Source organism: Chamaea fasciata, unplaced genomic scaffold, assembly GCF_029207755.1.
Source record: "Chamaea fasciata isolate MVZ Bird 193981 ecotype frontalis unplaced genomic scaffold, bChaFas1.0.hap1 SCAF_8, whole genome shotgun sequence".
Lineage (NCBI taxonomy): Eukaryota > Metazoa > Chordata > Aves > Passeriformes > Sylviidae > Chamaea > Chamaea fasciata.
The window spans coordinates 8,891,742-8,906,525 of record NW_027094093.1 but is presented as its reverse complement, the minus strand read 5'-3'; the positions used below and the strand labels follow the sequence as shown (position 1 = coordinate 8,906,525).

Sequence of the window (14,784 nt, the reverse complement as noted above, 5' to 3'; positions counted from 1 at the left end):
GAAAAGGACATGTTTTAAAAGGTCTCACCTCCAAAGAAAATAATCCAGCACAATTAAACTCCAGTGTGCAGCACACACCTGAGAGCTACAACATCTCAAAAGATACATTGTGGAGTGACTTCACAGCTCTGTCTGGTGAGACAGGTAAATCGCTGTCAGCCATGCATTAGTGCAACAGTTTGCCAGCAGAAAAAATGTCAAATTTTTCCATTCCGCCAAATTCATATCCTAGCACTGGAGAAATAGAATCACAGAATCACAGGACTGGATTGGAAAGGACCTTAAAGATCATCTCGTTCCAACCCCTCTGCCATGGGCAGGGACACCTTGCTAGACGGGAGTACTCCAAACCCCATCCAGCCTGGCCCTGAACACTTTCAGGGATGGGATAGCCACAGCTTCACTGGGCAACTCTTCCAGTCTCTCACCACCCCTTCACAGCAAAGAATTTCTCCCTGATATCCAATCCAAACCTACTCTCAGCTTGAAGCCAGCTCCCCCTGAACTGTCACTTCATGCTCTTGTAACAAGTCCCTCTCCACCTTTGTTGAGGGCTTCCTTCAGGAACTGGAAGGCTGTAATTATGTCCCCCCACAGCCTTCTCTTCTCCAGGCTGAACAAATCTCTCAGCCTTTCCTCACAGTAGAGGTGCCCTATCCCTCTGATTATCTGGAGTCCTTCCAGCAGGTCCATTCTTTCCTGGTCCAAGGACCCCGGAGCTGGATGCAGCTCTGCAGGTGGGGTCTCACTGGAGCAGGGTAGAGGAGCAGTAGGAGGAGCAGTAGGAGTGTTCCCACAGCCTCAGAGCTATTTGTAAGCTTCACTGAGTTGCTATTCACCAGATTTGAAACCTAGGCTCTGTAACAAAGGCTAGAATGCAGCTGCCCACAAGTTTATCAGAGACAACAGTGACAGAACTGCAAATAAAAGTAATTCACTTATCTGGAAAACATCTGAAAGACAATGTCAACACTATGTAATTACAAAGTTACGCTGCTGCTCTTACTCAGAGGTGTTTCTGAATCCTTTTTGATTTTCCAAGTAACTCTTAAGTTCTCTTAACAAACCAAGTAGTTTGTTAAGAAGTTAAGAAGCCTTACACAACTTAATTTCTGCCTCCCAGCTCTCTTTTCCAAATAAAGTCCCTGCCACGAACCCCTGGGCAAAGGAGGCACTAAAGCTTATCTGAGCTTCTGAGAGCTTGTCAGCTTGGGTACAACATTGAACTAACACATCCATCTAGTCTATTAAATGGCATTTACTCAAGTTTGTGAATGAGATTTGTGGACACATGTCCAAAATTATCTTTCTATGAATGGTCAAAGCAAGAAATTAAAAGCCTCCTTCAGACTCCTCAAGCACGAGGCTCCAATTTAGCCCATGTGGACTATTTCCAGCAACAATCTACTGCATCTACGTCTTTGGTTTGAATGCTGGTGCTCAAGGAGGATGCCAACTGCACATATTTGTTTTCATCCTCACTACGAATCATCTTGGAGTAATTTAGACCAGTTGCAGCTTGAACTCCACTAAGGTTTAGCAACTAAAAATGCTTTCTGTGGTACGTAAAATGGAAAGTATAGGAAATAAAAATGCAGATTTAAACTAGTTTACTGAAATGACCACAATTACACTGCCTTTGTAGTTCAGACCTTTGTTTGTAAACCCGAGTCCCAGCTCTCTTATCTGTTCAAAACATAAGTACAAGATTATTCAGTGTGCTAGACTGTAAATATTAAGACTGTATTTCCTGATTCCTAACATGAAAAAGTTTATCCTTAACAACACAAACTACATTAACCATGCTGTACCCAGAGTTGAATAAAACAGAGTCTTTTGCATAATGATCCTGATAAAAAGAAATTGAATGGGAAATGATCTGCTGTTAACAGTGGTACAATATCTGAAATTTCACTAGCATTTCTTTAAGGCTTTAAACATCAACCTTGTTTACGCTGTATCAAAAATCATGATAAAGGCTCCTAGCAGAGCAGATGGGCATTTTCTGGTGTGCTCTAAATTGCTTAAAGGGAAAAAAAAAGAAGAAAAAAAGACAACCATTAAACACAATGAGACACTTCCAATGAAAGAACAACAGCTGTTCTTACTTGCAATTTGAAATCCCAGATCTTAGAGAGAGTACCAGGCTGCCAGTGCAGGAAGGGCATAATGAAAATTCTGGTCCATGTACACACAGTGCATAAAACGGGATCTGTCTCCTTTTTGACACGGCCTCTACCTGTGCTCACCTTTCAGACTGCATTTAAGAAAGGAAACACGGCAGTGTCTCCTTTTTAAGTACAACTCATTATTTTCAGTGTGCAAAAAGTCCCAACATTCTAATGAAAGAAAAAATGAAGCCATTGAACATTCTACTTCATGTGACAATGTGAATTAGTTTTTAAAAATCTCAGTATTTTATGTCCTAAAAATATCAATGGCATAATATAAATGCTAGACAGAACAATCGAGTTCCAGGAAAATGAGAGAAATGGGATCTGGCAAAAAGGTTACCATTAGTTTAGACTGCTGAAGTATTTACACACATCCCCATCATATATTCAGGCATCTTTTTTTTTTTTTTTTTTACTTTTTTCCTTAATTATTTTTGGTCTAATAATCTAGCCAAGTTCAAAATTTTTCTGTGCTTACAAATAAATACAGACTATAACAAATACACTCAGATTCGGGGGGGGGGGGGGAAGAAAGAGAGAAAGAGAGATCGTCACAGATAACCAAAAACATTTGGCTCTCCATCCCCAACGTGACTGAAGTCAAATGTGAAGTATGTTGTGTACAGAGGTACAAGTAAATATTTGAAAACAGTTCTGAAAACAAAGTTATTTTCTTGAGGCTCTAAGCCAGCAGTTAATTCATGAAGGATGCTCCAAGATTATTTTCCTTTGTACACCATGACAACAATTATAGAGTTACAGAAGCATCTGGAACAGATCTCAAGTTAAGTGTTTCCTTTACAATGTTTTAAATGTTTCCCTCACTATGTTTTAAAGGTACCCAAATTCTTGCATTCCTCTCCCCCAAGAAGCCCACTGGGCACGAGTGTTGGCTAGGACCACACACAGCTCTCCAAAGGAGACACTGATGGATGAGCAGGCTCTCCTGGAGCCAGGTGAGTCCTGCCCAGAGAGGGGGCCTCTGGCAGTGAGACCTCAGGAGCTGTGACTGACAGCACTCCCAGCTAGTGTGGCTGTGGACGCCCAAATGGTTTGTGAGCCAACAGAACTGATGCTTTTGAATACTTTTGTCACAGCAGGATACACTGCTGAGCTTCTGAGAGACCTAGAGATGAGGGAGGGTGAGCCCAGAGGCAGTCAGCACTCCCCACCTTTTGGGGTATTTTGGGAGGCAGTTTTGCCTTGATGCTTTTTATATCCCCTGAGGTCTCTATATATACTCCTTCCTAGGCTAGGAAGTGTTTAAATGCCACAAGAGCACAGAAACGCAGCCTGGCTCCACACATCCCTGCCAGCCCCAGCCCACCTGCACAGAGCTCAGCCACTGCATGGCATCGTCTGCTCCCGTCTTGGACATCCCATGTCCTGGACACCAACAGCAGAATGACAGCACCAGTGCCATGCAAAAGGAATTTAAAGGGCCTTTTCATTTCTTATTTTAACTGAGCTACTTAGAGGACCAACAGAAAGGTTTGTTCCACCAAACTTTGGAATCCAGTCTAAATGTCACTCCAGAAGATTCTGAAAATGAAATAAAGCACAACATTCATATATACACTGCTTTTTCAGGCTGTTTATACTTCTTGGGTATTGGGTGCATTTTTGGAGCTTCCTTACAACCTCATATCCTGCCATAAGTCAGTTCCTGTATTATTCTGCATTATTAGAAAATTTCATGCAATCTAAAACCAGCAGCAAACAAGGAACTACTGTTCTTGTCCAGAAGACTATATCCAACTCTGGAGCACTGGGGCGAGAGGGCTCATTATGTGCTATCCAAACCCACTAAAACAGTCCTGCTCAAATTTCAGGAAAAAGCTATATTTGTTGTAGTATATGGGAGAAACCCTGCTTTATACCCTAAGCCTTCAAAGCCCTGGCAAAATGCTCTTCAGAGGTCATTCACTTCAAAATGGCCACATCACAACTGCCTGCCTCAAAACTCTTGTTGCCTCAGAAGGACTTCTGAGGTCTCCAATCAAGTGCAAAATGTAAAGGGTAAAACGGTGCATGCCATGATTGGTGTGAGAGAACACTGCGATAAAAGAGGCTTTCCTCAGGCATGAAGTCCTTCTGGTTTCTTGAAGCCCTCAATGCTTGAGGGACTTACACTCATGGACACACCACATCCAGCTCTGCCTCCCTACAGAGGGTAAGAGAATAGTAAATCTGATCCCTACCAAAAAAAGACTTCAAGGTTCCCTGTAGGGCTCCACCCCCCTCTTCTTCTTTCAATTCACTCCAAGCATGGGTTTAACAACAAGGTTCCGACAGCCCTCCCTAACTGCTATTTATGATTTCCACCAGTCATAGATGTTCCCTCCCTGCCCAGTGGTCAATTATGCCAGCTAACCTCTGAAGTGACCATCTTCCCTCAGCCATAAGTTTCTTCTGAAAGCAGAACTCTGCTGAGCCACATGAACAAGTCCAAAGACTGAGTCTCTAGAGAAGTCAGGAAGTATTAGGAATAAGAACAAAATGTTTGTAAAATCGGATACTGCAAGGGGAAGAAAACCACAGTGGGGTGGTTAAAGAAAAAAAAAAAGAAAAAAAAAAAAGAAAAAAAGAAAAAGAAAGAAAATGAAGATCAGGAAAGTACAAACTGGAACGGAAATGTTAAAATAAACATACTGGGGCAATAAAAGGCACTTAACTATGTCACAGGCTCTCATCCCACCATCATCTTCTTCAACAAGTAAAGACAGCCACTATGCATCTTACCACTCTGCTACCAGTAGGTAAAAGCTTAGTTTTACACACAGGTAAAAACTATCCTTCACAGCTGGGACTTTATCACACCCTTCAGACAAAAATATTTGCTTTACATCATAGAGAAAAAAGAGTTACTGAAACCTTGGTGTTCCTGAAGACATCCGATCCTTTAAAACCAGCAGAAAAAGAGCCAGAAGCAAAAATATAACTTCCATATTCAGCATTTACACTGGCTCAAAAGTTGAAAAGGAAACAGCAAATTGTATCCATTGTCAGAGTAACTGCAGGTATCCACAGGGTAATGGTTTATCCCAATAATTATCTACACGACAATAACTGAAACGAGGAGCATTAATAAGTTCCTCATTATTGCATTTTAACAGGTATCACATTGATATATTTGTGCTTGTATCCCATACAAAGGCAAGCTGCTTTTCTGGAGTTGCCTGTGTACATTTAAGTCTAAATTTGAAAGCTTTACTGCAAAACTATTCAGGAAACTTCAGAAATGTTGATTTAAGAGAATGAATAAAAAGTAAATAAAATATACTGCAAATTACCTAAGTGGAATTCAGTAAGTGTCTAACAAAAGCCACCTCCAGATTTCTAATGTCACCCTAAAAACTTCAGCGCATAACCAAAAAAAAATACACAGCACTGAACTCTTATTGGAATGTAGTTCGCCATTAGCAATACGGCTGCCACTTTTACTTTGTGCCTCAACTTAAAATAATCTGTAATTCTTTTAGAGCAAGCAGGTAGGGCATCTCAGACCATAAAGGGGAGCAAAAAGCCACCTGCCACCTTCCCTGCCAGGGACAGAGAGAGAGTGGCTAGTAGCCAGGAGACAAGCTTAAAACAGGATATTCAAGAAAGCACCTAGTCTCCAACCCCTTAATGCAAATCTGTTACTGGTAGGAAAGTGATACAGCATGATGGTCACAAATATGTGGGATGATAATCTATTTGATTTCCCATTGCATTCACTTCAAAGATGTGCCAGCAGCTGCCTTTGTCACCAGTGAAAATCAATGTAACGCAGCAAGATAGACAGCTTGGTTTGCTCTCATGACTAGCTCAGCCACAAGGTAAGCAAAGCAGCAATTACATCAACTGAAAGAGTAATTACATCAACTGAGAGGGCAGAACAGAAGTGTAAGAACTGCACAAATCAAGCAGCAAGCTGTTTGAACACTGAAATGTCATACTCTGCTCTGCCAAGGCAGAGACAAGTTTGATCCTGTCTTGCAGATAAAGACAAAACCAGCAAGATTAGCAACATTAAAACAAAAACAACAAGCCAGCAATTAAGAAGCTTGGTAAACTTCCTATTACACCTATGCAAATAGCCACAGACTATGAAAACAAGCATTCCAGGAGACTAGAAAAATAACACTTTTATTACACTGTGTCACAACAACAGTAGTGCACTCAGGGAGGAATGAGCTATTAAAATAAAACCACTTGGATCACATTTTACCAGCTATAACGCTATCCAAAATCACCTGACCAGAAACTTTCTCTCAGCAATTCAGTTTGGCTGCCCATTCAAAGTGTGACCGTGCCCCTACTCTAGTTTCCAGAGATCATTAAAAAAAAAAAAAAAACAAAAACCCAGAGAAACAAACCCTGTCCAAGCCCTGCAATTAAGTATTAACTGGCGTCACTGAAAGCATCAGTCACTCTCAGAGACGCTCTTGAGGAAACACAGAACAGAGGACGAGGTGTTCCCTCTCTCCTCTTTCAGATTAGGGCTAAGAAAACACCTGAACAGATTTTTCACTCCTAAAGTGTGTTTCCTCCAGTGACCGTATACAGCAGGAAATCCACAGGTGTGGATTTCCTTCATGTCATCATAAACTTCTGTCTCTTTTTCCTTCTGTTTTCCTGTGCTAGCCAAGCCTGCTCTTTAACTGGGACAGCTGACATTCTTCAGCACACCCCCCCTACCCATCACACTGAGGCACACACAAATAGCTCCAGCCTAGAGAGAAGCTCACACGAAACTCCTGGAAAATAAATAAAACATGATTTTGGTTCTCCAGGAGATCCCACACAGAGCTGTACCTGTGGGAACATCCCATGGCAGATGGCTCTAGAGATGCTGACACTTAAATCCCGGGTGCTTCCCAAATCTAAATGTTCTCTCCAAAACTTCAGACACTGGAGCATTTGAGCTGTTATACCAACAGGAGATGGAAGAGTTTGGTGCCATACTGACCTGTTTCCATAGCAATCTCTAACCAAACCACTCCTAGAAATTTTGTTTTAATTAATTGCTTGCATTCTTCTACCTAACACTAGTACCAAAGCTGAATTATTTATACAAAAGAGATGTTGAAATAAGAAATGCAGTATATCTAATTTTATTTCCAGACACACTTTCTAGGTCGGATGCATTAGTTTCCTTCTAAACAGTCAAGAAGTTTACTTTGCTCAGGATCACAAAACAGGAGCCAAAAGTCCTTCCCAAGGCACACTTAAATGGTGCAGTGGACTTACCCACAATCAATTCTTCCAAAGAGTCCATGGCTCAACAGAGATTTACACATCAAAGAAAATGAAGTATGTACATTTCCACAAATCAATGGGGGGTTTTTACCCCGTGGCAGAACAAACGCCACAAATTGCAACTTGTCTCACAGCATCTCCTCATTAATGTTCCTGAGCAGCTAAAAAAAAAACACCTTGAAGATTGCAAGGTCTCTGTGGAAGTGCAGCAACCTCCCTAGACTTGCCTGAGCCCTGCTTTTAGCAGTGGCCGGCTGCTGCCAGAGCAGTCAACCCCAAAATTAGCTGCAAGCTCCAAAGATGGAATGATGCCAACTCCATCCCAAAGTCTGTCAGGTCCTTGTCTGTCCTGACCAGTGGAGTAGGCAAGCACAGAGTTGGTGAACAGCCCAGGCCTGGCTCCAAGCCACCCTGCGAGCTGAGCTTATGATCTATTAACCAGCATCCAAGGACCAGCTCCATGTCTGCAGAGTGGACAACTGGACTGGCACAAATCCTTAGGTACAGCACAAGGCACTCCACATCCAAGGGGATGAAAAGTGGTTTAGGCTTGCCAGAGATGCCATAAGGCAGCCTACATAGCACTTACTTTTTACACCTACAATACTGCCCAAATATCTCTTGAAGATGGTGAGAAGTTTACCAATTTTAGCAGAGCCAAAAGTGACTCTCCTGATTCTGCAATTCCAATACGCATCCTGCGTTTCATCTTCCCTAGGTGGGAAGGGAAGCAAGGTCACCATAAAGTAAGATCATTTTATATTTCTGCAGTTTGGAAGTGATGCATCCATAACAGAAACCATAACAAAGATTATTTCCTAATCCTTTCTTTTGAAAGATATTTTGTCCACTTAGCAGGTGTCAGAAGACAAAACTTTCACACAGAAGCAACACAAAATAAAGAAAATTTTTGAAGAGATCATATCTGTCTAAAACAAATCAGGCTGACAATTTTCTTGACTTGGGACTCTATCCAAACTTGCAAGGAAAATCTATTACTATCAAGCAATTGAGGTCTCCTGACAAAAATTAAAAGTCAATATTTTCTCACTTCAATCTCCTGCTCTTAAAGTAGATTTCTAGTGTTTGGGCTTCAGAAGTCCTTGCTGTGAGGTAGGAACCTGACCACACAATCATTGTCATTAGTCATGAATGATGTTTATGAAATACTTTTCTACCAAGTTCAGACTCTCACAATACATACAAGAATGACTCTTGACCATTACTGTTCTGGAAAACCATCTCTCAGGAGAGACAGAAAAACGTGGAGATCAATATATTGCTACATACTTGATCCAAGGTGTAACCAAGTACATATACTGACTTTCAGAATGTCAGACAAACTTTAACTCTCAGGTTTTATTTTTAAAATACTCCATCATTCGACAGCAAATTTTATGCAGCTGAACAAAATTAGCAGAGCAGAAAGTTCTTTTAGCAAGGAACTGTGTCAATTTAGAAAGCTATTGGGCTTGCTAAACAAAACTATGAAGAAAGAAAACCTGAATTTAGCCAGAGTTCAGAATGAAGAGGTCCAAGAATTACCAGAAGCTTATTTGATCTCATTATTGGTCTGTTTGCATTTCAGACTATGCATCTGGGAGAGTGACAGATGAAGTGTTAAGGCAAAAAATTAATCAGAACCAAATAGCTTCCAGATCACTTTCTACACATAACTTTCATTTAACCTAACAGTTAACACTGAAAGAAGATTTACAAATGTATGGCCCTGTTTAGACACTTATCCAACCACTGATTGCTCCAGTCTCCTGAATTTGTGGCTGAAGAGTCAGGTGCAACCCCACAACCAGCTGGAAACACTTCTCCTTCCCCATGTCACACTGAAGGAGGAACAGCTGGCTTCAGCCTTACCACTAGGACTGGCAAGATTAAATGACTACTGCAACATGAAGACCATGCAGACCTCACTCTGAGCCACACCACCCACACCTGCAAACAGCACCTTGTCCTATCATTCATCCTATTTTAAAGTTTGCATTATGCATTTATGATGCTCTGGCTGTCCTCTATGAATCGGCTCATTTCCACCCAGCACAGAGAAGACCAAGCTTTAACTTTCTTACAGTTACCATTCATACATATCCAACATGTGTCTGCATTCATCATGAGAGGGTTTGTTTTCTTTTTTCCTGCATTGCACAAAGATAAATTAAGAGTTTCAGATATCAAAAGGCACACTATATGATTCAAAGATATTTAACACCTCGAGGCTTCCAGGAGGCAGTCTGGACTTTGAAAGAAACAGATTTCCTTGAAAACAGACTGCTTACTTTACAGTGCTGTAATACTGGCTACTGCTAACAGTTAGGGGGAAATGTTCTGAAATGCACATACCAGGGCCTAAGCGCATGAAAGAAAAAGAGTAACTCATTTTCACTTCACTTTAAAATATGTCTGAGCTAATAAAAATTCATTTTGGGGGAGTGGTGGTGTGATTTTCATTTTGGTTGCTTTAATCAACAGATCTTTTGAGGAGAGAGACAGCTGGTACCATCTGTTCCCGGACAGAATAAAAACTAAAATTTCTTTGCTGTACTTACATGTGAGGACTGAGTTCATAGAAGTTTCGGTTTCTGTATTCTTCCACTTTCTCTGGAGTATAAATGGGTAGAGATCTGTAGGGGTTTATTGATATCACCACGCTGCCAATGTATGTCTGTTGAAGGAAAACAGAAAATTATTGCAGGCTTTTCTTTTTAACATACTTTTGCTGCTTACATATTATTTGCCCATTTAATACTTTTGTGGAAACAAACAAACAAACAAACAAAAAAAAAGGCCTAATTGTAGCAATGAATAAATATGTTCATACATTCTGAAACACCTTTCAGACACTCTCTCTGTTGGGTACCAAGTAGCTATTTTTGCATAACTGAAAGTCTCTTATGAACACTTTCCAAAAGAAAGCTCAATCATACTATATTTCTGTGACTAATTCGGTTGGGGGAGGGAAAGGCAAAAGGACACAGATGTTCATGAAGAACTGACTCCATCTGCATGGCAAATGTCACACGAGCTTTGCTGCAGCCCTTGGGCACTCACATCAAACCCCATAAGGCAAGGCTGGCACTGGATTGTGCCCCTCATCCCAAGGAGAAACTTTGTGTCACTTCATCAAAGCCTCAGGCACAGAAAAAACCTGAAGGGCAACAGCCTAGGACAGGTTTCTGTCAAAGGAGAGATTTACTGTGAGGGTTCAAGCCACACAAAGTCCTGCCACGGTTCCTCAGCAGACACAAAGCGCAATTTTTATTTCCAGATTCTAAACGTACTCACTGCCACCCTTGGAAAGCAAAGGGAGACATGTGTTGTTTCACTTTGTTGGATCCCATGCACTGCTGGCCTGAAGGAAGACCAAATCTGCACACCATGTTTGCTCATGACACAATTAACTGGAATCCTTAAGCCTACTGTCACATATCCCACAGCTTTCTGTGCCTCCAGCTCCAAGGGCTGCACTCAAATGCACTGAGTGGCAAAAAAATGCCCAAACCTCATTCCATCCTGCCTGCAGATAGTGGCCCAAGATTAATAAAACCCCAAGTGTTCGGTATCTCTTTCCACAACTGTGAAAAAAATAAATAACACTTGAGGAAACATGGTTTTCCAGTAACCAGTGCTCCCTGGGAGGTATATGTGCTCTACACAAAACCCACAGGTTCCCATTACTCGGATTACATCTGCAGTAACTACAGGAGAGGGGGGAAAAAAAATAAAATAAAATAAAAATTTAAAAAAAAAACCACAAAAAAAAAACCACAAAAAACAACCACAAGAACCAAACAATCGTTTTTTAAATGTGCTGTGATTCTAAAGGGCTTCTGTGCAGTGATATCTCAGCACCTGACAATCACTATTTGGATTTTTCCCCACAACATTTCTTAGAGAAAATACTGTAATATGCACTTTAAAATGGGAGCAGAAGGATGAAGAGCCCAAGCTACTGACCAGCATGTTCAGTAGAGCTCCAAATTATGGCCAGGGCTGCAATAGCAAATGAAAAAATATTAATTGCTGCAACCCTTCCAGATCTAACTTCCATGCCTAAAGCAATTTCCTGCTAAATGTTACTAAATCTGGTCCTAAACAGAGAGGAATATTTCCCATTTTCCATTGCACACAGATGCACAGGCGAGCTGTGAACTCACATGCCATCTTCTGTCCCAAACTGAGTGGGATAAACCAGGCTGCAGTGATAAAACAAGTGGCATGAGGCCTCCAGAGACTCTCACACCTCATCCTTGTAGTGTTTCCTACTCCTGGGATGGATCAGAAGCAGCCAAATAATTAAGAGTTTTGCTTCTTTCAAGCACACACCACAGTGTGTGCTTATGTAAATGTTCTTCAAATAAAAAATTGTTCTAGTTTTGTGGTCATCCTCCCCCTACGGAGGAAATAGTTTTCCAACTATGTCTAATCTCTTTGGCTGAACAAGATGGAAGTGCTAAAACTGCCTTTCAACAGTGTTTACTTTGCTCTCTCTCAACACATGCGGCCTTGGCAATTTGGAAGTCTACAGATCGTTGGCAAGAGTAACAGATGCCCAAAAGAAAGAAGCTTTCTAGTCTTCCCAAGTGTACAGATACCCCAATTAGGACTCTTCTCTGATAAAACATTAATAAATTGTTTCCTCCTAAATCTTAGGAATTTGTGAGCTCAGCCTGTTGTGAAACCAGTGTTGCAAAGTATCAGCAGAAGAGAGATGAAGGCCAAATCTTGAACATTATATTTTGATACATGAATTCTTTGGAACACAAAGACTTGTCCCTATTCTGCTACCATAATATCATACAATTTAATTGCTAAGTCCCTTGAAGTACCCTGGGACATCAAGATAAAGAAAGATGACTGAAAGCGAAAACCTTGATTTTTAATTTTGAATACAGGCATTTAAATGAGATTTATTTAGAACCACATCTTCATAGCTAAGTGATGCTTAGACAACTGTCTTTTAGGAATTCAAGTCAGCTCTTTACTGCCAGATACGAACAAATACGGACCATTTCCTAAAATACTAATATTTCAAAAGGTCAAATGGCTATATTGAAACAAAGACATACTCCAATCTATTTTAAACACCAAGCCAAAGTGTGCCAAGAAGTCATTGGGTTTGTTGCAAAGCTGCTTACAAGAACTAATACATTTCCTCTTCTGAAAATGCCAGTCCCTCAAAGCTGATGCCTAATAGCTACTTGCTACTGGTGGTCTGTGAGATTCCACATAACAGGGATAAACAGATCCGGAAAATAGCTTTCCCACATAACATCTGTCTTCCCACCAGAACTCTATTATAAACAAACAAAATAAATGGCTTAAATCCTTGAGTGAGCGACAAGCACAGAAACATTCCAGTGCTGAAAGCAGAACGCCCAAGAGTAGTGGGAGACCATACCACAGCGCCCCAGGGACTAAAGGGATTCTTGAATTGCCCTCCTTAAGGACAAATATGAAAGAAGAAGAGTGGCTTCATGATGATATATGCACAGAATACAGCCAGGAGATTTGATTACTTTCTTGGTTTGACACGGTCTCGTTATGCAAGTTTGGATGAGATCTGCTGTCTCCTCAAGTTTTGCTAACTAGACTCTTGATAACATTCTTTCCTCCCAACTTCTACTTTATTGCAACTCACAAAGGCAAATTCTGTGTTTGCTCAGAAGACAAAGCAAAAGGACCCTCACTCATCGTTTCTCAGGGCTAAAACATCAGCTTCAAAACAGAGCATTCAAATTTCCGCCAGCTTAAATGACAACACATACTGCATTCTCCACCAAAACAACACATACAATTCATTCCTGTTCAGATAAGGGGTTAACACCTCAAGCAGGAAGAAAATTCCAAATGCCAATTCCACTGGAAAAGCTGTTAATGTTTGTCACACTTCATTTCTAAATACTGGTCGAGATGCAATGACAAGGACTCTTTGATGCCCCACTTTCTCCCCCTAGGACTGGAAGCCAGTGTAACCAGTTGGGGCAAGATATCAGTGCTATTTCAAGTTTACAGGCACCGTGCAAGGCCTTCTGAGTCTTTCTCACCCCAGCAGACTGGCTTAAGAAAACACCTCAAATAACAGGATGATAACAAGGCTCTCACTGCTTGTGGGAAATGTACAGGCAGCAGCCTCTTCCCAGTCAAGGGCTAGGGAAAGTTACTGCTATAAACTGGACATTTCCAGCTGAGAGGATGCAGAAACCTTACAGTGAGCCCAGTGAAAGGTCCCCAGACACCTCTGCAGCCAGGGTGCACAAGCACTGCAGTGAAATCTGATACACAGGAGAGATGCAGTGCAGGCCAACCCAAGAAGGGGATCCTTTAGAAGACCACTAGTACAACTTATGGAGAATATTTCACACCCCGGGTTACAGTATATTAATAAAGCCATTTTTCCTCCTGTCAAAGGTTGACTTACAATGCCCCAAGGGCCAGAAGAGAGGAGATTGCATCTGCAGAAGCCAGGGAACACTACTGACACCAGCTGAGGCAGCAGCACAGAAGCTGTACAGCTGGGGCTGTCATAAAAGCCCGCCCCATATCCTTAAAAGCTTTTCTGGATCTGTAGCAATCTCTGCAAAGCAACCTTCTGCAGAGGTCAAAATCATTGAACATCTACACAGATTTGTTGCAAGCCTTTTGGAATTGTACCCTACATCCCTTTTGTCCGCTCTGCTAAAAAACAAACCCACTGCTTCTTACCTCTTGTATCCTGTAACAGCCCAGAGAAATTGCTGCTGCACAGAAGTCAGTCCTGCTGTAAAATGCCCCAGGTGCTAATGTACCTGGCAAGTGCACTAAATTCCCAAGGGGCAACAAGGTTTCTCTCTGTTTATTTAATTTGTTAAATTTTGGAGCACAGAAATAGAAAAATAAAGAAATTTAAGAAAAATAAGATTTTACTAAAATTGGATTCTTCCATTTATGCAGGCCAGTTTTAATACTCCAGATATATATAATGCACATTCCTTTAGTAATGGCTCTGCTCAAATAATCATTTGGTTCCTACAACTTTGAAGAGTTACAGATCATGCCACCCAAACAATTCATTGAAACAGGAGACAATAAAGCAGGATCAAAGAAAAGTGTGACTAGGTTTTATTGGCATTAATCCAAAACCAAGGCTCACCCAGCACTGTTTTCATTGTGGTGGGGGAGGGCTGTGCTTTGGTTCTGTGGGGTTTTTTTTAATGTGACTTATGAAAATTGTATTTCTAATATAATAGTCATCCTCCTTTGTATTTGCCTGACCTATTGCAGTTCTGGATCTTGCCAACTCATAAGCATGTGTGCCGCTGCATGTTCAGAACAGCTGAAGCCAAAGAGATGGCAGAGGAAGCCTGTACTTACA

The 14,784-nt window shown here is 41.2% G+C and overlaps 1 protein-coding gene across 8 annotated transcripts in view; it reads right to left on the bottom strand.

The window, feature by feature from the left end:
• The window catches only part of MYO1B (myosin IB), a 202,047-nt gene that overhangs the window by 69,827 nt on the left and 117,436 nt on the right, over nt 1-14,784 (bottom strand). For all 8 annotated transcript variants that reach the window (XM_066189592.1, XM_066189589.1, XM_066189588.1 and 5 more), the window contains exon 3: nt 9,980-10,095. In XM_066189592.1, coding sequence (XP_066045689.1) covers nt 9,980-10,095 — 116 coding nt within the window. The remainder of the gene's footprint in view (nt 1-9,979; nt 10,096-14,784) is intronic.